The 23,799-nt window shown below is 41.5% G+C and overlaps 2 protein-coding genes across 3 annotated transcripts in view; one reads left to right on the top strand and one right to left on the bottom strand.

Annotated features, from left to right (window-relative positions):
• Nucleotides 1-2,222: 2,222 nt before the first annotated feature.
• mesd (mesoderm development LRP chaperone) lies at nucleotides 2,223-11,108 on the top strand. The gene is made up of 3 exons (XM_078427128.1): nucleotides 2,223-2,411; nucleotides 5,021-5,253; nucleotides 10,216-11,108. The coding sequence occupies exons 1-3, from the start codon at nucleotides 2,250-2,252 to the stop codon at nucleotides 10,442-10,444; spliced, it is 624 nt and encodes a 207-aa protein (XP_078283254.1). The 5' UTR covers nucleotides 2,223-2,249; the 3' UTR covers nucleotides 10,445-11,108.
• Nucleotides 11,109-12,248: 1,140 nt separating this feature from the next.
• The window catches only part of LOC144609083 (cell migration-inducing and hyaluronan-binding protein-like), a 151,286-nt gene continuing 139,735 nt past the window's right edge, over nucleotides 12,249-23,799 (bottom strand). For both annotated transcript variants that reach the window (XM_078427454.1, XM_078427453.1), the window contains 4 exons: nucleotides 23,426-23,512; nucleotides 20,797-20,954; nucleotides 19,398-19,495; nucleotides 12,249-12,978 (listed from right to left, as the gene is read on the bottom strand). In XM_078427454.1, coding sequence (XP_078283580.1) covers nucleotides 12,851-12,978; nucleotides 19,398-19,495; nucleotides 20,797-20,954; nucleotides 23,426-23,512 — 471 coding nt within the window. In that variant the 3' untranslated portion in view covers nucleotides 12,249-12,850. The remainder of the gene's footprint in view (nucleotides 12,979-19,397; nucleotides 19,496-20,796; nucleotides 20,955-23,425; nucleotides 23,513-23,799) is intronic.

Raw genomic sequence — 23,799 nt, 5'->3', positions numbered from 1 at the left:
TTCGTGTGCTCAGTCCTCCCAACAAGTCCAGTCGAGACAAATGGGATGTTGGGAAAATAGTGGAAGTGTGTGGAACAAAAAGATACTTAGTGGATGTTGGAGACAAGATCAAAAGTGTTCACGTGGATCAAATGATTCCAGCCAAAGATGAACCGAAAACTGAGCATGAATTCCTAATCCCTGAGTATTCATCTGAAAGTGAGTTAGAAAAGACTATTGTGGTTGATACACAAAATTCAGTGAGTACAGATAAAGAGACAGACTTCTCTAGTCAAGGTCAGCGTACTAACATAGAGCCAAACAAGCTAACAGTTGAGTCTACACGTACATCTGTTATGCCTGTTGCACCTGTTACTGTTAAACGATCAGGCAGGAACCGCAAACCAGTAACTAGGTTACATTTGTAAATATGGTTAAAAGTATTGATGTAAATCAAGTATCACAATACCAAAATTGTAACTGAGTACTTGGATTTAATACTGAAAAAAAGGAGAGCAGTGTAATGTATTCATGCATATTCATTTGCCATGTTAATGAGTGGGCGTTCCTTGAGCTAGGAATGCTGGGTAAATAAAGGCTGGTGTGATTCAGGCAACTAACGTGTGAGTGTACTTTATCTTTATGCCGTGTTGAACATAACACTTTTCCAGGGGTGGTGGTGGAGGAAGATACGATAGTGGCATTTAAAGAGGCTTTGAGATAGGCACATGCAACTGTTGAGATATGGATCATGTGCAGGCAGATTAGATCAGTTGACCTTGGCATCATGTTCAGCACAAACAAAGGCCCGTTCCTGTGTTATACTGTTCTAAGTTAAATGTGAACAAAATAACACTTCTGTCTCTTTTCACACAACCTTCACTGGCCAAGAAGTTCAAAAGAGCTTCTTTGCTACAGCAAATAAATACTTTTCACATAAAAAGATTAGAACCAGTAGATCCAGCTCACATTGACACAAGCGTGATTCACATCACCAATGGCTTTTAACCAAGCAGACTTAACTCCTACAATTAAATGTACTCCACTAAAGCTCTTCACAAAAGGAGAACTAGTTTGCAATCTGTCATGCAACTGATAGACTCAGTTGATGGAAATGTCTTCATACATTGTGAATGAGCATTGCTGATGGCACTGCACTTTTAGTGAGCTGCATATGGAGAAGGGAGAGTAATTCATACTTCAATGTGTTAAGTCTAAGTAATTCAGCATTACTATTCACATAATGTTTGCAGTCTATTAGTGATTTTTTTTGCTGTGTTTCATATATTGCAAATTAGCTTTGCAGATAATGCCACACACTGAATGAGATGCCTTTGAATAAGATAAGTGCTCTTTAATGAAGTCCTACAACGGGATAAGCCTTTCCGACTACTCCGACATTGCACTTCGCGTAAAATTACCATTTTATATTAATAATAATAATAATAATGCATTTTATTTATATAGCGCTTTTCATATACTCAAAGACGCTTTACAGAGATTTAGAGAACATAGGGAAATGAATAAATAGATAAATAAGTAAATAAGTAAACGAACAGAGAAAGGAGACAGAAGGTGAGGTGACCTTCAGTGGTTGGAGGCAGTACTGAACAGGTGAGACTTCAGCGATGTTTTGAATGTGGTGAGTGTGGAGGAGTCTCTAACGGTTTGGGCTAGTGAGTTCCATAGGGTGGGAGCAGCGATGGAGAAAGCCCTGTCCCCCCAGGATCTGAGTTTGGTCCGGATGGGGGGGATAGGAGATTGGCAGCAGCAGAGCGGAGGGTGCAGGTGGGAGTGTTATTGTTATGCGTTAAATTTAATGTGTCATTTTGTGGCATATAAGAGCCATTTGTGCTCGTTATTGCCATTGAATATTATTAGCAATCATTGCTACTTTGATTAGGCCAATGAAGATGATTTGATTTAGGCCAACATCCCCATCTCCATTTGGAGAAATAAATAACTCAGTGAACTTGCCTGAAGCAGCTCGCATCGCGCTCCCGCCCACGTCGCCCAGGCAACGGCGCGCGCGTTCCCGCCCACGTCGCCCAGTGATCGCCGCGCGCGCTCCCGCTCCCGCCGCCCAGGCAACACCGCGCGCGCTCCCGCCGACGTCCACCCAGGCAACACCACGCCGCGCTCCTGCCCACGTCGCCCAGGCAACGCCGCGCCGCGCTCCCGCCCACGTCGCCCAGCGCTCCCGACGACGTCGCCCAGTGATCGCCGCGCGCGCTCCCGATGACGACGCCCAGGCGCGCTTTGGTTGCAAGATGGCGCCGAGCAGGCTGTGTACGCTGCTGCTGCTGTTGTCGCTGGCCGTGCTGTGTGCCGGCGTGGTCGACGACGACCATCGGCCTAAAGCCGGCAAGAAGAAAAAGGACATCCGCGACTACAACGATGCCGATATGGCGAGGCTGCTGGAGGAATGGGAGGTAACACACTCAGTGGGGTGGGTAGGGTGCTGTGGGCCATTGCAGGGCAGACCCAGGGCGCTGCCGAGCCCAGACCTTTACCAATGGTGAATCAACATGCGTATAATATCGCCAATATTTACCACGTGAATCCTTCTGATTCCGCTTCTATACTGCGTGGAGATTGCTCCAGAGTTAAAGAAAGACTTTGGAAACACTTTGGCTTTCGGGTTTACAAATGGAACGAAATATAATTGGGTCCTAGCTTGGAAGCCGTTAAACCGCAGGCCAGGAAGTCGGTTGACTCTTCGTTTGTACAACTTCTTGGAATTTGTGCCCGCTCTTCCTCGAGACCTACTGACCTACTGCTTAAGGTCAGTCGTAGGGTACCTGTTGGAGCTTGTCCTGAAATCACGAGTGTTTAATTGTCATAAGTACCGAACCCAAACAATGACATTAGCCTAACGTCAGTTGTAGGGAAACTGTTGGAGTCTGTTATGGAAGGATCTTGACCCGATCTGAGACCTACTCGACCCGAAACGTCACCCATTCCTTCTCTCCAGAGATGCTGCCTGTCCCGCTGAGTTACTCCCAATATTTTGGACGGAATTAATTGGCTTGTACCTAAATCGAACAATGACATTCTTTCTCACAGTTTTATACAAGGTTGTAAGTAATGATACCCAATAGATAACATAATAAAACAAACCAAAAAACGTTCAATAGATAATACAACAAAAACAATATTAGTACAAAACAAAACAAAATCTGGAAGACCCCAGTGTAAACAGGACAGTTTGAAGTTTAGTAAAAGGCCTGTCCTTTTAAGGCGACTGCCGGCGACTAGGCAGTTGCCGACAGTTCGCCGAGGTGTCGCGGGCATGATCGTGAGGAGTCTTCAAAGAATTGTAGTGAATCTCGGTGCGTCGCTGAGAAATTAACTGGATTGAAATTTCTCAGCAACAGCTGGCTTATCGCCAGGTATCGTTGCTTATTGCGGGCGCTGTCGCATGCTGTTCCCAAGTTTGCTAGGTTGTCGCAGATGCATTTAGAAGTACGTAATATTAAATTAAGTAAAGTCATTTGAAGATACCATAAAATACTTGTGTTTAACCAATTTATTTACAGGTAAATTGGAGGCGACAGTTTGACGGTCAGATAAGCAGTGGGAATTTCGTGATGTTTATGGCCATCAGCGATTACTTTTAAAGTAGGCTCCCAACCCAGATATGCAACCCAGAAACCAGATATGCATCTTCCGTACATTTTCATAGAATGCCTACACTCACACAAAAATCCATTTAACCACGTTTAAAATTCCAAGTAATACTATTGAGGATGTGACTATGGGGGTGATTTAAAGTTTTTCGGATATTTAGAGAGTTTTTGAGGTTGCCCATCAAGGTTAGAATAGGGTTAATATACTGACATGGATAGAGAATTGGTTATCTGACGGAAGAAAATGTGAATAAATGGATTATTCTGCATTTGGCAAGCCAGGATTTCCACATACTTGTCAGTTTAGAGATCATATCATATCATATATATACAGCCGGAAACAGGCCTTTTCGGCCCTCCAAGTCCGTGCCGTCCAGCGATCCCCGTACACTAACACTATCCTACACCCACTAGGGACAATTTTTACATTTACCCAGCCAATTAACCTACATACCTGTACGTCTTTGGAGTGTGGGAGGAAACCGAAGATCTCGGAGAAAACCCACGCAGGTCACGAAGAGAATGTACAAACTCCTTACAGTGCAGCACCCATAGTCAGGATCGAACCTGAGTCTCCGGCGCTGCATTAGCTGTAAAGCAGCAACTCGACCGCTGCGCTACCGTGCCGCCCATGATACAGCATGTCAATAGGTTCTTCGACCCACTTGAGTCCATGCGGACCATTGATCACCCGTTCACACTAGTTCAACGTTATCTCATTTCCTGCACACTGGGGGCAATTTACAGAGGCCAATTAACCCACAAACCTGCACGTCTTTGGGATGTGGGAGGGAAAAAACGGGAGAAAACCCACATGGGGAGAATGTGCAAACTCCACAAAGATGAACACTTTGGCTCCACCAGCTGTGACATTGTGCCACCTTTTATTAAAAACATAAAACTATAAGAAAATCTAAAGTTACAAAAACCTACTTTTTATATCTCCTCTAACCAAAAATCCAATTACCTTGTATGAATACTGCTGTCTGTAGTTTCTAATTGAAATGAATAAACTCATGGATTGTTCAGCCCACAGGTTTCCCAGCCTAAGTGCTGTGAAGCGAGTGGAACTTTGCAGTCCTCATCTAGAGTCCTTCAAGCACTACTGTGATGGACAGTCATCAGTCTGAAGAAGGGTCTCGACCCGAAACATCACCCATTCATTCTCTCCAGAGATGCTACCTGTCCCGCTGAGTTACTCCAGCATTTTGTGTCTAACTGTGATGAACAGCATTTGTTGTGCAAGGGTTGCTCAGCTGAGTGGAATTGTTTGCAAGAGTCCATGTTCGCCTGCTAGTCCTGAGCTTCCTCCTTGCACACCCACCCCATCACTAGGTGAAAAATCAAAAAATATAAAATCACTGACAAAATAATTTCTCCTTAGCTGAAATTCATAATGCTTTTTTTTTCAGAAAGATGATGATATAGAAGAAGGGGATTTACCAGAACATAAGAGAACTTCACCACCAATAGACTTTTCCAAACTTGATGCCAGCAATCCTGAAGGCCTTCTCAAGTTAACCAAGAAAGGCAAGACATTAATGATATTTGCAACAGTGGCTGGGAATCCCACAGAGAAGGAAACTGAAGAGATAACTGGTCTTTGGCAAGGCAGTCTATATAATGCAAATTATGATGTGCAGAGGTAAGTGCCTGAACAATAAGGTTAAAATAATTATGGATATGCAAAGCTCATCCTAAAACTTTATTTTAGAATGTTTTGGCAGTGTGGCATCTGTGTTGTATAATGTTTCCTAATCCAGGGTACTAGAAATATTTCTGGTTTGTTGATATCAGGTTGTACTTGGAAGCCCTTTCAATGATGCAGAATTTGTTCAGTGCAATTGCCTAATTGGTCATCCTAACGATATTGCATGTTGACCAGTGATCATTGAAGCTTGTGCATGATGCACCTGATTGAATATCCATCTGCTTTCCCCCCTGTGCTTGGTGCTGCTTGATAATGTGCAGTTTCTGATAGTTTAAAAAAAATCTTATGCCCCATTGCCTGGAAAGAGGGACTTAGTTGGATGCAAGAAAATTTTACGCAATTTTTTTTGTTGGAATTTTCAAGGTTTGTGTTTTTCATATGGATATCAGCTATATGGATCACTAGCTGAACCATTGAAGTCCTGAGTAACTAAACATTGGCCTCCTTTTCTACATCCTAAACTTGCTGCAGTGAGAATTAACGTTGAATCACATTTGTGTTTTCTTGTTAAAACTGGTTGTACATCATTTCCAACCTTGGGCACCGAGTCACAGAGCTCTGAAATTTCCTTCTGTTTAATCTGTTGCATAAAACTGTTATCTATTCTAATTCTCTTTTATGACACTTTATAAAGTTCAGTTTGGCTGAGCCATGTTTGAAGTTATGATGGGTTCTTCCCAGGGTCTGTATATGCTTTCACCAATTTAACTGAAACAAATCACTTTATGGTTTGAAGGATCTTAGTAGACTGGATTGCCACGGTTCATGCATTACAATGGTGTTTGTCAATCAAAGGACCTCGGGTTGTAAGATGCTTTGAATTGGCCTAAGGGTGCTACAAACATATGACCAAACATATTGATTTTTGACGTTATTTGTAAATGTCAATATATTGTATAATGTAAAAATAGAAAACGCTGGCAATACTCGACAGGTCAGTCTACATCTATGGAGGGAGAGGCAAAGTTAACAATTCTGATCAATTGTCCCTCATCAGCTTGTTAACTGTTTCTGACATCTCGGAAACCTGAATTGCAGAGTACCTCCAGCATTTTAATGTTTATTTTGGATTTCCAATATCTGTTGTCTTTTGAAATAGATTTATTGTTTTGTAGCTTGTAACTGTTGTAAAACTCTATCTGATAAGCAAAAAGCCCAAATTGTCTTTTAAGAGACTATCAGTTACTTTGTGAATAATATTGTTCGGAAAGGGAAGTTTAACCAATCTTTGGAGTTTAAAACGCATGTTATGGAAGTGGAAGAGAGAAAAAAACTTTTAATGGACTACATGAGCCTCTTTTTCTCTTTTCTGTTACCAGCCATTGATAGCTGGTGACTTAATTTTTAGCTATTTTTAAGATGAATTAACGCAAAGAAAAAACTTGCAAAATGAAGCGGAACTATCAGATTAGCAATGAAATGAAAATTTGCCAATTGTGGATTTAGGTTGTTTATTTTACTCAAGCCTTGTTCTGTAATATCTTTAATTATTTACTCTGCTAATGTGACTGGTCATAAATGTAGTAGAATACAAATTGTTTCCTTATGATTCACTATTCTACACTAGATGGTAATTCTTTTTTTAATACCTGATGTTTGATTATATTTGAAATGAAAATGGACTAGTTATTGGCAAGAATTAAAAGCAGCAGTAGGCCTGATGCCCCTTTGAGTCTGCTTTGCCATTTATTAAACTAATTGTCCTACAATGTCCACGTATTCTTTGACTGGTTTAATATCTGGAAATCTATCCATCTTTGTTTGGAATAAATGTGGGACAACAAATGCCCAAAGATGTCAGACTTTTCCTTGAGACTTCTTGTAGCTAAATTTTGGTTTGCCTGGACATGCTGAGTCTCCTGGTTGCTAAACATTTTAACTCTAAGTGCTGCTGTTAACTCTCTATACGCGCCCTATTCTCTCAAAACATTTAAATGGATTTACTAATTTTATGTTTCTTCTTTTAAAATGTCATTGTTGCTCAGTGATTTTATCTTTGTAACTATGTCATGTTTGCTAAGTGTCAAGGCATGTTGTACTGTGTGACACCTAACTTGCAGTCCTTTGTGTTCCAATCTCCTTGAGAGAAATGGCCCAGCCCCATTTATATTTTTATAAGAAAATAACTGCAGATGCTGGTACAAATCGAAGGTATTTATTCACAAAATGCTGGAGTAACTCAGCAGGTCAGGCAGCATCTCAGGAGAGAAGGAATGGGCGACGTTTCGGGTCGAGACCCTTCTTCAGTCTGATGTAATCAGTGTAATGATCCTGATCTGATAAGGGGACTAGAGGTAAAAGAGCCATTAGGAGGCAGTGATCACAACATGATAAGTTTTACTCTGCAAATGGAAAGGCAGAAGGGAAAATCGGAAGTGTCAGTATTACAGTATAGCAAAGGGAATTACAGAGGCATGAGGCAGGAGCTGGCCAAAATTGACTGGAAGGAGGCCCTAGCAGGGAAGACGGTAGAACAGCAATGGCAGGTATTCCTGGGAATAATGCAGAGGTTGCAGGATCAATTTATCCCAAAGAGGCGGAAAGACTCTTAAGGGGAGTAAGAGACACCTGTGGCTGACAAGGGAAGTCAAAGACAGCATAAAAATTAAGGAGAGGAAGTATAACATAGCAAAGAAGAGTGGGAAGACAGAGGATTGGGACTCTTAAAGAGCAACAAAAGTTAACTAAAAAGGCAATACGGGGAGAAAAGATGAGGTACGAGGGTAAACTAGCCAATAATATAAAGGAGGATAGCAAAAGTTTTTTTAGGTACGTGAAGAGGAAAAAAATAGTCAAGGCAAATGTGGGTCCCTTGAAGACAGAAGCAGGGGAATTTATTATGGGGAACAAAGAAATGGCAGACGAGTTAAACCGTTACTTTGGATCTGTCTTTACTAAGGAAGATACACACAATCTCCCAAATGTTCTAGGGGCCGGAGAACCTAGGGTGATGGAACAACTGAAGGAAATCCACATTAGGCAGGAAATGGTTTTGGGTAGACTGATGGGACTGAAGGCTGATAAATCCCCAGGGCCTGATGGTCTGCATCCCAGGGTACTTAAGGAGGTGGCTCTAGAAATAGTGGAAGCATTGGAGATCATTTTTCAATGTTCTATAAATTCAGGATCAGTTCCTGTGGATTGGAGGATAGCAAATGTTATCCCACTTTTTAAGAAAGGAGGGAGAGAGAAAACGGGTAATTATAGACCAGTTAGTCTGACATCAGTGGTGGGGAAGATGCTGGAGTCAATTATAAAAGACGAAATTGCTGAGCATTTGGATAGCAGTAACAGGATCATTCCGAGTCAGCATGGATTTACGAAGGGGAAATCATGCTTGACAAATCTACTGGAATTTTTTGAGGATGTAACTAGGAAAATTGACAGGGGAGAGTCGGTGGATGTGGTGTACCTCGACTTTCAGAAAGCCTTCGACAAGGTCCCACATAGGAGATTAGTGGGCAAAATTAGAGCACATGGTATTGGGGGTAGGGTACTGACATGGATAGAAAATTGGTTGACAGACAGAAAGCAAAGAGTGGGGATAAATGGGTCCCTTTCGGAATGGCAGGCAGTGACCAGTGGGGTACCGCAAGGTTCGGTGCTGGGACCCCAGCTATTTACGATATACATTAATGACTTAGATGAAGGGATTAAAAGTACCATTAGCAAATTTGCAGATGATACTAAGCTGGGGGGTAGTGTGAATTGTGAGGAAGATGCAATAAGGCTGCAGGGTGACTTGGACAGGTTGTGTGAGTGGGCGGATACATGGCAGATGCAGTTTAATGTAGATAAGTGTGAGGTTATTCACTTTGGAAGTAAGAATAGAAAGGCAGATTATTATCTGAATGGTGTCAAGTTAGGAAGAGGGGGTGTTCAACGAGATCTGGGTGTCCTAGTGCATCAGTCACTGAAAGGAAGCATGCAGGTACAGCAGGCAGTGAAGAAAGCCAATGGAATGTTGGCCTTCATAACAAGAGGAGTTGAGTATAGGAGCAAAGAGGTCCTTCTACAGTTGTACCGGGCCCTGGTGAGACTGGTGAGGAAGGATATTCTTGCTATTGAGGGCGTGCAGCGTAGGTTCACTAGGTTAATTCCCGGAATGGCGGGACTGTCGTATGTTGAAAGGCTGGAGCAATTAGGCTTGTATACACTGGAATTTAGAAGGATGAGGGGGGATCTTATTGAAACATATAAGATAATTAGGGGATTGGACACATTAGAGGCAGGAAACATGTTCCCAATGTTGGGGGAGTCCAGAACAAGGGGCCACAGTTTAAGAATAAGGGGTAGGCCATTTAGAACGGAGATGAGGAAGAACTTTTTCAGTCAGAGAGTGGTGAAGGTGTGGAATTCTCTGCCTCAGAAGGCAGTGGAGGCCAGTTCGTTGGATGCTTTCAAGAGAGAGCTGGATAGAGCTCTTAAGGATAGCGGAGTGAGGGGGTATGGGGAGAAGGCAGGAACGGGGTACTGATTGAGAGTGATCAGCCATGATCGCATTGAATGGCGGTGCTGGCTCGAAGGGCTGAATGGCCTACTCCTGCACCTATTGTCTATTGTCGTCCATTCCTTCTCTCCTGAGATGCTGCCTGGCCTGCTGAGTTACTCCAGCATTTTGTGAATAAATACCATTTATATTTTCGATTACCATTAATGCCCATGCATTCATGAACAAAATCAAATGCACCATGATGAGAGGAGCACAGGGAATGGACAGAAAAAGCCAGTAACTTGAACCAAAGGAGAATTTAGAAGCTTCTGTGCTTCTCCTTTTGTCTCAGCTTTTTCCACTGGCACTTTCTTAATTTTGTTTTGGTTATCTGCATACCATATTTGTGTTTACTTAAGCACTTATGTTCTTAAATTTGAGCATAATTAACTTTCCTCTTCTAGATTTGTAGTTGGTTCTGATCGGGCCATCTTCATGTTGCGTGATGGAAGCTACGCTTGGGAAATTAAAGACTTTCTGGTAAATCAGGAACGTTGTGCCGATGTCACGGTTGAAGGGCAGACATATCCAGGAAAAGGAGCAGAGAAAAAGAAGAATGAAATCAAGCCGGATAAGAAAAAACCTACAGCAACTTCACCGAAAGATAATCGGGCCAACAAAAATGAGCTATGAAGTAACTGAGTTAGATGGAGATCAAAAATGTATTTTTGCATTACATGTGTTGCCTTTTCCTTAACATGGAGCTGCAGTTGGATTCATGAATACCGGATTTTGTAGCACACGGTGAAAGTTATTAAAGGTGGAACTGTGGTCGGGTCCCAATGCTCACTGTTAATATATCATATTTTCTAGTGACTTTCAGACTCAATGAAAAGAGTGCAACTGAAGTACAGTAAAAAAAAAATCACCTCTTCAGCCTGCACTTTGTGCCATAACACTGAATGGGCTATCTCTTCATTTAATAATATTTAAATGTAAAAAAAACAAGTACCTTTGTGATTGAAGTATTCTTCACATCCTCGGGTGCTTTACTGTTGATGACTAACTCAACATGTCCTTCCTAACCTCTGTTATTGAAAGAGTTGCTATTTTTCATTCACCTGTGTTGTGTACCAAATTTTTTTTGGACTGTACTTGGGCACAAACAGTACTATGTCCATTTAGGTTATTGTCTTTCTTTTGATTAGCCTTTGTATTGAAGAACGTTCAATCTGTATCTAATTGTATTACAATGATGCAGTAATGTCAAATGTATTTTTCAAAGAAAATTGTATTCCATTCATCTGAACTGAAACTATGAATTAGTAAACTTTTTTTTTTACAGAATAAATCTATCTACACAGTCAAAACAGGATGTCTTGCAATTGTTGTAAAGAGTCACCTATGACTTCATATCTATGTTGTTTGCTATGCTAGTAATCTAGCTGCAGCAACTACTGTTTCTTTAAATTGTTGGAAGTATCACTACTGAAATTTATTGATTAGCTTACTCATTCCAAACAGCCGCACAGTGGTGCAGTAGTAGAGATGCTACCTTGTACTGTCAGAGATCCGGGTTCAATCCTGACTATGGGTGCTGTCTGTAAGGAGTTTATACGTTCTCCCTGTTGCCATGTGCATTTTCTCAGGGTGCTCCAGTTTTCTCCCACACTCCAAAGACATACAGGTTTGTAGGTTAATTGGCTTCTGTAAATTGTCCCTAGTGTGTAGGATAGTGCTAGTGTGCGGGGTGATCGTTGGTCGGCATGGACTCAGGCGCAGAAGAGCCTGTTTCCATGTTGTATCAAATCTAAAGCAGCAGTCAAGCATTGGTGAGGAATGGATGCTCTGTTGATATGCTCAGCCTTTCTGTTTATTTCAAATTTGTTTCAATTTTCATAAAGCATAGAAACAAGCCCCTCAGCCCAACTTGTCCATGCATGTGCTGCATTTAAATTTTGTTTAAATGTTGCAAATTGTTAGTAAACAGTGTACTTGAGATGGGCACATGTGTAGTTGATTGTAACTGTTCTCAGAGGTCCAAAAGGTGACCACCCTAAAGGAAATGTAATCTGGGTCTTGCTCTGCTGCTAAAGTTGCTCTCTAGGGACTTGACACTGATGTATTCTAGATGTGTAATGTTCTCCTCACAGGCAGTCTGAAGAAGGGTCTTGACCCAAAACATCATCCATTACTTCTCTCCAGAGATGGTGCATGTTCTGCTGAGTTAGTCCAGCATTTTGTGTCTATCTTTGGTTTAAACCAGCATCTGCTGTTCCTTCCAACACAAGTTAGAATAGTTGATCTTTTGGCACGTCTATACCAAGATTACATTTTTTGAATTGTTTTTTTGTACAGAGATAATGATCCTATTAATGGCATCTTCAATCAATGTCAGACTGCAGTGGCAATATTGTAGAAAATGACCAATTTGTGTACCTTCCAATAGCAATTATTTGGTCGTATGGAAACATGTGCCATTCAACAAGTCACTATAAATCCTTTTCAACTTTACATTTATTAGGAAACATCATGTAGACAATATGTAATTTATTCAAATGATAGGTTATAAATTACATCCAAAGGTCCCCTTGAAATGCATCTCAACTCTAATAAATTACAATCTCAGCCAACACTTAGAATACCATTATTTCAGGAGCGTGGTTTTACCAGATAAAGCAACAGCTAAATGGAAAATACATGTGAATTGTACAATACAGTTCCACGAGTGGCTTGGTGTTGTGCTATAGTGACTCAATAAATAAATAGAAATTTACATACAACAGTAAATAAAGTCAGGTTGAAAACACCTCAACATACAGACGTAGGAAGAATAGCATATCCGAAAATGACCAGCTATTTCGGGCGTACGGAAAGATTGGAATTAAAATGGTTTCTCAAATACTGTCTACAAATATCAGCTTTTGAAACAAGCCTTGTTCACAGACAAATAAACACAATGTTAATATATTGTACTACCGTAACATCTTAGGAACTTTGACTATGTTGCAACAAACTGCATTTAAAATTCAGTAGTATTCCAAGATTGATCCGGTATACCCATACTTGCATTCAGCCTCTGTAGTGAAACATGGTGGCTCATAGTTTCAACTTCTTTGTGACGGGGATTGGGAGGACCTCGTGAATTAGGGCTGTATCTTCCCCAACAGCAAGTTTGACCCACTCAGGTTTGAAACTTCCTTTGTATCCGACAAATACCAATTTATCTGAAATAAAATAATAAGCAGAGAAACAGCTGTAAAAGTGCAAGTTGCAATGATTCTATGTAAACCAAAGCATATCTATGTAAAGAGATCCAGAAAACCTGCAATAACCTAACATCAGTATTTGTAGTGTAAATAATGATTTTTTTTCCATGCAAAGAGTGAATTGAACCAGGAGCCTATTAAAGTGAAAACCAGGAAGACAAAAGTTCAAAGGCTGGAGTCGGGAACAAAAACCAAAATGCTGGAAGAACTGAGCCAGTCAGGTAGCATTTGTGGAAAGAGAAACTGGTCAATGTTTCAGATAAGTAATTATTCATCAGACTGGGGTGGGGGAGAGATTGGATGGTTTACAGACTCAAATTTAATAACAAATGCGAGAAGTAGTAAAATCAGGACAGTTAATAAGCCAAGCTCTTGGCTCCGTGTCACCCAACCCTGTTTTAACCAACTTTGACGACAGTGTGAACCAATCTAACAAGTGTGTACCATGCAAAGATATGGCAAAGGTGATAATTCCACAAGTTCTTATTTTGCACACGTGGACACTACTTTAGTACATCCTTCAATGTAAACTACCATAATGCTGTTTCAAACTACTTTTTGGTCACTTTCACCATTTTTTTAAATGAAGGAATTATCACACTCCAAGAACAGAGTGGTTTTAATAGTGAATGCAAAGCAAATTCAACAGAAGATGCAGTTATAACTGAAGATTAGATCGGGTTGGTTTATTCTCAGTGGAAAGTAGAAGGCTGAGGGGTGTCCTTACAGAAATCCATAAAATTATAAGGGTCATGAATCGGATAGATAGTCCAAATCTTTCCCCCAGATCAGGGGAGTCTACAACTGTAGTGCACAGGTTTGAGGTGAAGGGGTAGATATTTGAAGGTGATCCGAGGGGTAACTTTTTCACACCCATTAAGAATTGGGTGGTGAATATCCGGGTGCCAGTGGAGGCGGTGGAGGCAGATACATTTTCAATGTTTAAAAGTTTCTTGGATAGGAAAGACATAGCGAGGCACTGGATAATGCATTGGGTTAACGTCATGGTCGGCATGAATAAGTGGGCTGAAAGGCCTCATTTCTCTACTGTACATTTAGAATTATACAGCATGGAAACAGCCCCTTCAGCACAACTCGTCCATGCTAACCAAGATGTGATGTCAAGACTGGTGGAGGAAGGGGGTTTGGGGCAGCATTAAGCACAGTAATAGCTTAGTTCACCACAATAGGTGAAAGCTAACTTTCTGCAGTACGGTGTGTGCTTGAATAAAGGAGATGCATTGCAATAATCACTGCAATGTTAGCAGAAACTCGGGCAAAAGAAAGGGGTGTGCAACTGGAAGCAGGGGCTGTGAGATGGATGGAGGTCAGTTGCAGGTTGCTAAGGCTTTGTGGAACCATAGGGGAGACAATCCTGCTCCTGAAAGCCTGGAGTAAAAAGATGAAATGCTCTATATGAACAGCATCCACTGCCCCTCTCAGCACTCTCCTGAAACAGTGCCTTCAAATAGCAGTTGGAGTTTGGACTCTGCGTGGATGGATTGTGCATGCTAATTTGATTCATTTTGTTTCACAAGTTGAGCTTAGACTTTAACTTGTGAAAGCAGGAGAGATTTTTCTACAAGAAGTGGGAGGTCTAAAACTCTCTGTAGCTAAAGGTTGTGTGTGCTGGAGACCAATTATAATTTTCAAGGTTGCGATCGACATAATCCAGCTGCCAATGCCTAGAATTACAAACAAGACAAGTACATAGGACCAGAATGATCAGATTGTCTGGGGCTGTGATACCGAAACCCAGCATGTCTTGGAAGCTTGCAAGGATTGACGCAACAGAGCTGATTATCTGCCCCAGTGCTTTGAAAATGGAAAAACGGATTGTCAAATCCATGGTCTACCACTTGGTGTCACCCAATGCACATGAAAACAAACCAAAATATTTTCAAAACTAGACATGTCGGGTTATATTACACAAGTACAGTAAAAGTTAATACTATGAAGCAAAACATGCTATATCAGAGGATTTATCCACAAGGTAAGAAAGTCTTCATATCACATAACATGTATGGCATCAGATCAAATATCTTAACCCACTGAGTGGACTATGTTTATTAAATATCCCCATCGGGGCATCTACAGACAGTATTTAATCCTGATAAATGTGAGCTGATGCACTATAGGAGAGCTAATAAGAGGAGGACACACACAGCGAACGGCAGGGTCCCAGGGAGGATTGAGGGATGGAGAGACATTGGACTACAAGTCCACAAATTCCAGAAGTGTATTCTGTAGTCTCTTTTTTGCTCTGGTTTATTTTCACCCACATGTTTAGACCGTAATGGTGTATCCTTATTGTTTTGATGTGTTTATGCTTTATTCTTAATTGTTAACTGTATGTTTGTGTTGTCATTTGTGAGCGGAGCACCAAGGCACATTCCTTGTATATGCATACTTGGCCAATAAACTTATTCATTCGTTCATTCATTCAAGGTGGCAGGTAAAAAGATAGGCACAACAAGCTGGAGTAATTCAGTGGGGCAGGCAGGTAAAAAGGCAAGTAAAAACAGGTAAAAGATAAGATGGCGAAGAAGGCATGCAGGACACTTGCATTAATTAGCAGGGACATAAAATATAAGAACATGGAGCCTATGGAAGAACTTTATGAAACATTGATTAGGCCACTGCTGGAGTATTGGGGACAGTGCAGGTCACCACACCTTAGGAAGGAGGTGATTCAGAGGAGATTAACCAGGATCTTTGCTGGGCTGTAATGTTTCCGTTATGAGGCGAGACGAAGGTTGTTTTCCCTGGAATGGAAGAGGCTGAGAGAGGTGTACTAAATTATAAGAGAATAAGAGAAAGAGTGCAAGCAACTTTTTCTGATGGGGTAGGTATTTAAAACTAGTTTAGCATGAAGGGTAAGAAATTTGAGGGGCACTGAGTAGGAAGTTTTCTCACCTAAACGTTGGTTGTGATATGGAGGTAGGCAGTATCACAATATTTAAGTCTCTGGATGAACATATAAATTTGCAAGGCATGAAAGGCTATGGACCAGGTGCTGGTAAATGGAACTGATATAGACAGTATGTGAAGTTTTGCATGGACATGGTGAGCCAGTTCCTGTACTGCGTGTACCTATGGCTCATTAATTCACCTCAGTGAATCCAGCCACTACTCCAGCTCTGAAACACGGAGCTCAGCTGCTGCAGCTAAGGACACCTCCATCCTTGGTTACACTGACCTACCACCAAGGTACTTTCCACTTAGTTAAGCTGCCCTGCCTTGCCCCTTCCCCACCAGTAACTTGGAAGCTTTAAACTGTCAGAAAATACACACTAACCACCTTACCTTGTACGGTGTCACAATGAAGTTGTGAATCGAAGGCTAAGGTTGAGATTTTCCCCACAGACAGTTCTCACCGAAGGTCCCTTGTTACCAAAGTACACTCTAAGGACTGGTGTGGGAAAAAACCATGTTCTTGCAACACTCGCTGAGTCAGCTGACTTCATTTCATCTTGTCATTTTAAATGATTCCCTCAGTCACAAGCTTCCCAATTCAGTCTGAAGAAGGGTCTCGACCCGAAACGTCACCCATTCCTTCTCTCCCGAGATGCTGCCTGACCTGCTGAGCTACTCCAGCATTTTGTGAATAAATCGATTTGTACCAGCATCTGCAGTTATTTTCTTATAAAAATACAACATACTGGGCAGTTTGTTTATCTCTTTAACTGAAACTGTGTTCCAGCTAAAAGCTTCAAAACTACAAGGCTAACACCCCAATAGTCACTAGATGTGACTATTACACTTATAATGAACATAAAAATAAAAGTATGCACTTTTACCCCTATTTATTTAAGCCTACACTCTAAAGACCAATTGTAAACAAACTAACCCTGAATATATCCACACTGAGCACTCACATTTTCTGTGCCAGAGTTCCAAGAATTTACAACAGCTATGTGTAATGAAATGGCTGACCTCTTATTCAGAGACTGCTTTCAAGTTCTAAACTCTCCAGCCTGAAGAAACAGCCTTTGATATTTAACCTGCTAACCTCCTCTCTCAGAATCTTGGAACATTGTGGAGAAAAGTTCTCATTTTTCTAAAGTCTTGTCAATTTTGGCCAGTCCTCCTAAATCTCTGCTCATTGGACAAGCTCGATCCAGAGGATCAACCTGGTGACACGACACCGTGTCCAAGACTTGCATATCATTGGCCAGGTAAGGTCACCAAAATCTGCACACAGTACACCACATCAAGTCCCACCAAAAGTCTTGTGTATTCTTAGCTGGTCCATAGCCTTTCATGCCTTGCTGATTTATATGTTCATCCATATACTTAAATATTACCTGCATGCCTCCATATTACAACCAGCGTTTAGGAGAGAAAACTTCCTGCTCGGTTCCCCTCAAATTTCCTACCCTTGAAATGTTCCACGTTTGGCAGTAGTTCTGTAGAGAACCCGCCACAATGTCCCCTTCGTGGGTCAGCTTGTCTCAGACTTTCACACCTGTGCAATGCAGAGCACAATGCAGGAGTGGCTGGAGCTCGAGGGTGGCTTGTCCAACCTTCCACTGTACCTCTGGACAGCACTGAACCCAGTGGCAGAGCACCAGCAAGCTGAGGGCTTGGATACCACCCTAAGTGCAGCCCCTCTGGGATGGCTGGAACATATAGCATAAGCCCATGGATTGGGTTGTTGACCTTGTGTAAAAGTTAATTATGGTATAAGTGTTTGTGTTTTTTTTATTCTTAATGTTCACTCGTAACTTTTTATTTGTACATTTTTTCAATTATTTGAATTGCTGTTAAAACATTTCTGAGCATCTGTTAAAGGTTTAAAGGGCAGCACAAAAGTGCAGCTTGTGGAGACATTGGCTCATCGCTCCACCTTGTGGCAGCCAGTGCATTCCACACTCAACCACACACAGCTTAAAACAGTTTTCCCTCATGCCTTACCCGTTACATTACACTTTGTCTTTTCCATGACTGGATATGGCCACAAGGCAGTGGAGGTTTTCGATCAGAGTTTTCCCTCTCCTAGATGGACTGCCTTCCCAGGCTGACGAGTCTCATCTGCCCGAGACTCGTGGGGGCGGGACCTTCCCTTGTAGGTCTATGAAACCTGCCCACTGCCCAGAGATCAGTCTTTAATCCCTCCACAGAAGGGACAGCCTCTCACTCTTTTCTCTGTCCAGATCCTAATAATTTCATGCACTTCTATCAAATTTTCTCTCAGCTTTCTCTTCTTAAAAGAAAGCAGTCCTCACCTCTCTAATCTACCTTTGTAATCTAATTAGTATTACCAGGAAATATAACAAATCTTTTCCAGACCTTTCTATATTGTCCTTACACCCTTCCTACAAACTGGGGACCAGATCAGAACGGCACGGTAGCGCAGCGGTAGAGTTGCTGCTTTACAGCGAATGCAGCGCCGGAGACTCAGGTTCGATCCTGACTACGGGTGCTGCACTGTACGGAGTTTGTACGTTCTCCCTGTGACCTGCGTGGGTTTTCTCCGAGATCTTCGGTTTCCTCCCACACTCCAAAGACGTACAGGTATGTAGGTTAATTGGCTGGGTAAATGTAAAAATTGTCCCTAGTGGGTGTAGGATAGTGTTAATGTACGGGGATCACTGGGCGGCACGGACTTGGAGGGCCGAAAAGGCCTGTTTCCGGCTGTATATATATGATATGATATAACACTATCTCAGTTGAAGCAGGACCAATGTTTATTTATTTTCTGCATTTATTAAATTGCTTTGTTTATATTTCCATTGGTTAAAGGACAGGAACTCATGAATTTATATTCTATGTATTAAACTTTCTATGTGGAACCCATAAATTTATATTCAATGTATTAACCTTCTACGTGGAACTTTTTCCAAATGCTCTGATAAACGACATCTTCTGATTTTGCCTTGTTATACCCTGAAATAAAAGCTATCAAACAACGTTACGGCCCCTTGCTCCTTTGCTCGTATCCATTTCTACCAGAGGAAACCATTTTTACTACTCATCAAATAAATTAATCATGTTAATCACCTCAACATTAACGCTTAATATTCTATAGTCAATGGAAGGACATCCTCATCTGCGCAGCCTGTACTAACAAATTAACTGTTTCAGCCTCGTTGGGTGTCTGGAGGGAAAAGAGCTTGAGGTTCGAGTTCACGAGTTTACTTGGGACACCAGTGCTTGCAGGGAAGGCTGTGTGGAGAATGTTCAGATGCTGCACAGATCTGGTGGAATAAATTGTGCATCGCGGTCTCCCGGTGAGCACACAGCTGCTCTATGCTCACTCACTTGGCAGTACACCTGGCAATAAATTAGGAATACGTGGAACTAAAAAAAACTAAAAGTAAAGTCATTCAGATACGAATAATGTTGAACAAATACAGAGTGACTCCAGGCATTACCCTTTAGCTTTATGTCAGTGGCTCCAAGTTCTGTCAGAACTTTAATCCAAGGTCTTCCTGAAATTAGTCTTCCTTTGGATGTTACCAGTGCAATGGAGCTGGAAAGGGAAATACCTCATTAAGGATCTTTAAAGTAACAGAACTCAAACCACGTTTAATAACATAAATTGTGTGCGACGTATGAATTGCGTGAACAGTTCTTACACAGAATGGTTTGGCTTTCAAACAACACACAAAATTTTCTTCAATATTCAATTTATTTCCAGTTCGCAGCACAGAATAGAATTCATTGGTTTGAATGTAAAACATCTATTTGGAACCTGTGGTCAGGATTGATAGATTTTTGCACTTGTAGGCAATCAGTGGATATTATGATCAAGAAGAATCTAAGATTGGCCATTATCTCACTGGATGGTGGAGCTGGCTCGAGAGACCACGTGGTCTGTTCCTGCTTCTAATGTTTTTAGCATTTTGGAATTTGCAAGATGTTCAATAGATATTAAGAAGGGGTTTGATAATCCTGCAACAGGATAAATAGTTTAACAAATTGTCAGGAAATGTTAAAAACTGCACATAATCTGTCCTCATGCTTTTCCTACCAGGAATTAGATGAAGGAAAGACTTAATTTTTCAGGTTGGTTAGTGTCCTAGAAGTTAAGGCATAAATTAGCTTACTCCCACACGATTCCTGCACCTGCACTTAATCTTTGCAACTCTGGCTGCCAAAGCAAGGCAGAGCATGCTGCAAGTGGCAACTAGCCTTCAGGCGCCTGTTCTTGAGGCACTGGCCTAGAACACATAAAAGGGATATGTTTTGAACTGCGTTTAAATGTTTTTCCAAGAGATCAAGTATCGACTGTCTTATGCTTTTATAAGTGAATGAGGAGCAGCTCAGATTATCATCAGAGGCAGGGAAACAGCATCATTGACATAAAATCTGATGGCTATTGATGATCACTATTCTGTTTGAATTATTAATCACTGAAGTCTTCAGGAGTCAGCAGGATGGCTTGTGGTTAAAGACAAATTGTCCCATTAAAAAAATTCTAAATAGGTCTAAAATTCTTCCTCTGTTTTTTCGTCTCTGCAGGAGTTTTCAGAGATGGTAAGGGCTGCCTTCTGAATGATTGTCATAGTCCTATAGCATAAAAACAGGCCTTAAATCTTTCTCCTCTCATCTTAAACCTTTGATCTCTAGTTGTAGACTCCCCTACCATACAGAGTTCTTGCACACACTGGGACCCAGTTCACATAGGCATTAAGTATAGAATGTCACTGCACTCTCTTCCCAACAAGAGATCCTCACCAGAACTGGGGCTAGACAGCCAAATGCTTCAGAACTGGTAATCAACCCTTTCAGGTTTGCAAAGGTGAAGCGGCAATTAGTCCAGTGACTCACTTGTTCTTCATGTTTGCCACATAATTCTCTACATGGATTGGGATTCCTCGCAGGATTACACGCCTGAAACTTCTATTATCCACAACTTTTCCGGACTTTCCATCTATCACAACAATCTGCATTCCATCATCATCGTGGAAATACTTCTTCCCATTCACCTGCCGAGAGAAAGTACATGCTGAATTGATGGATTCGATAAGTTCCATTACACAGAGATGGTCCTGGTAGACTGACCGAAGTATTGGAAAATATAAAGTTGTGCAAAGATACAAAGGAAGCTGGGGATACTTGTACATGTACCACAAAAAGAGCTGTTCACTTCAAGCCTCCATGTTCTCTCTTCCAGTTCCACCAACCACTCCCCTTCTCTGCGCACACAATGAACGTGTGGCACAACAGGTGGAGCTGCAGCTTCACGGCTCCAGTGACCCACATTTGATCCTGACCTTTGATGCTGTTTATCTGGAGTTCGTAAGGTCTCTCTGACCACGTGGCTTTCCCCGACTGCCCCAGTTTCCTCCTACGTTCCAAAGACATGTTGGCCAGAAGGTCAATTGGCCACTGTAAATCACCTCTAATGTAAGTGGGTAGTAGGGAAATTGGGGGTGGGGGGAAATTGATGAGCGCAAGAGAGGGAATAGATTACAGGGAAACAAGTGGGGGAATGGAACTGAAGGGATCACTTTGAGAGGCAGCATAGACGATCAGCAAAATGGCCTCCTCTGTTGCAAGATAATTTGACTAAGTCATTAATTTATTTTGCTCTCAAAGACCTCAAGCAAATGTGTTACTCTGGCCTTGCCCTATCAGAGATATTTCCCTGTTCTATCCCATTAATCGCAAAATAATGCTAGGGAGGAATTAAATCACCATCATTAGAAATTTGATATTAAGTAAATTAATTAGGCCAAAAGCTGAAAGTGCCCCTGGAGCAGATGACTTGCATATCAGGATGCATAAAGAAGTGGCTACTAAGATAGTGGATGCAAAAGGATTTGTAAACTGCCAATACGAGATCAATATCCAAAAAGAAAGACAGAATGTGGGTAACTGTCAATTAGCCAAATATCTATTGTTGGAAAAATTCTGAAATCAATGCTCATGGAAGTAACAGCAGTACCTTTGTGAAATTGTAATCTAATCAAACAGTCAGCATGGCTTCATGAAGCACAAATCGTGCAGGGCAAATTTATTGGAACATTTTTGAAGTTTAAAACAGAATGAAAAGGGGAACAGCAGCAATATTGTATTTGAACTTCCAGAAGACGTTCAACAAGGCGCCTCAGAAGATAAGAGTCCATGGTGTTGGAGGGAAGAAACTAGCACTTCAGAATGATACTGGGGCTTAGAGTGTAAAACTGCAGTAAAAGGGAACAGTGATTTGAAGAGCTAGTTTTTCCACACTGTCAGAAAATCTGGAATTCCTCCCTCCAAAAGGCTGCTGATATCCAAAATTGACACTTATTTTCTATGTGATTAAGTTTTGTAAGATAAAGAAACGAGGAATGTGAAACAAAGGTGAGAAAATAAAGTCAAACTACTGATTGGGCATGATCGCATTTAGCAATAAAGCACCACAAGTTAAATAGTCTACTCATGTTCATAGGTTTATCAATACCAGGTGCCTGAAAGGCAAGGAGTGTCTGTGCACGCAGTATTTGCTGAGCATAAATAATAGGGAATGAAGTGTACTCCATAATTCAGAGTGGATTATTGGATGTCTCTGTCCTATCCCTCGGTGGTGGAACTATTGAAGAGGGTGGTAAAGGGGCAGGACCCCAGTATAACCAGGCACTATCCCAAATTCTGCCCCATCCACCTAAGAAAGCATTTTCTGACCTCCAGCCTGCCCAAAAGATCTTAAAATCAAAAACATGTAAGAAGGAACTGCAGATGTTGGTTTAAACCGAAGATAGACACAAAAAGCTGGAGTAACTCAGCAGGACAGGCAGCATCTCTGGAGAGAAGGAATAGGTGACGTTTCAGGTCGAGACCCTTCTTTAGACCCAGATTTAAAATAAAAAATATATTGAAAGGAAGCAGGCAGTGGTTTAGCTGAAAAATACAGGTATAAATCAGGGTTCACACAATAAGCACTGGTCCTTGCAGAGCCCTGATGTGTGCAAGGGCATTTTTATTGAGTCACAAGGAACTGCAGATGCTAGAATCTTGTGTAGAACACAAAGTGCTGGAGTAACTCAGCGGGTCAGACGGAATCTCAGGAGGACATGGATAGGCAACATTTTGGGTTGGGATTCTTCTTCAGACTGATTGTAGTTGGGGTGAGGAAATTGGAAAAGAGGTGGGGATAGGACAAAGGCTGGCGAGTGATAGGTAGATAGCAGGGCAGCAAGAATTAGGGAAGGGAAGCAGTGAGAGAGAGTCTTACAGAACTCTCATTGGAGAGAGAACTTCAAAGTAATTATACTTTAAGAAGACTTTGCACTGGAGCAGTAAAATGGAGACACAGGGAACTGAAGTTTTATTTGCAAAGATCACTGCCACTGGACAGTACAGACCAAGACATGCCTTTGCAAGATGCATAAATCCCTCCATTTAAGGATCTCAAGGCAACAGGAACTGAGCAAATCAAGACATTAACTAGGAAGGTTAATCTGATGATACTCACTTCAGAATAGGCCAAGTCTTCTCTTATATGAAAGAACCTCATTTTATAGGATTCAAGTTTGACCTCAATGAAGTGATCACTGTTGCTCTGTGTAAAGAGAAAATGAAGCGGCAAAAATGTTTTCAATTTATTTCACTTGATGGAGTACACAAAAGCTTGTAACCAGTCACCAGATCATGCTAAACCATAGATGACCTTGTATTAGTGTGGGTAATAAGAATTCAGGAATTGGCTCCATTATGATTGTTACATCATTCTGGTTAATTCTCTTCAACCTCAGACCAACAACCTTCTTCCAGAGAACGTGCCACTTCACCACTAACCCACAGCCCCTGTCCACAGCCGACACTCAAGGTCCTTTAATTTCCTGGTCT

This window comes from Rhinoraja longicauda, chromosome 33 (genome assembly GCF_053455715.1).
Source record: "Rhinoraja longicauda isolate Sanriku21f chromosome 33, sRhiLon1.1, whole genome shotgun sequence".
Classification (NCBI taxonomy): Eukaryota; Metazoa; Chordata; class Chondrichthyes; order Rajiformes; family Arhynchobatidae; genus Rhinoraja; species Rhinoraja longicauda.
This window is presented reverse-complemented; position numbering and strand designations above follow the sequence as displayed.

Excerpts from the sequence above, each read along its gene's own strand:
- mesd (XM_078427128.1), top strand. The coding sequence starts at position 2,250 with ATGGCGCCGAGCAGGCTGTGTACGCTGCTGCTGCTGTTGTCGCTGGCC. Across the intron at positions 2,412-5,020 it reads GGCTGCTGGAGGAATGGGAG|AAAGATGATGATATAGAAGA; the intron begins GTAACACACTCA and ends TTTTTTTTTCAG. Across the intron at positions 5,254-10,215 it reads GCAAATTATGATGTGCAGAG|ATTTGTAGTTGGTTCTGATC; the intron begins GTAAGTGCCTGA and ends TTCCTCTTCTAG.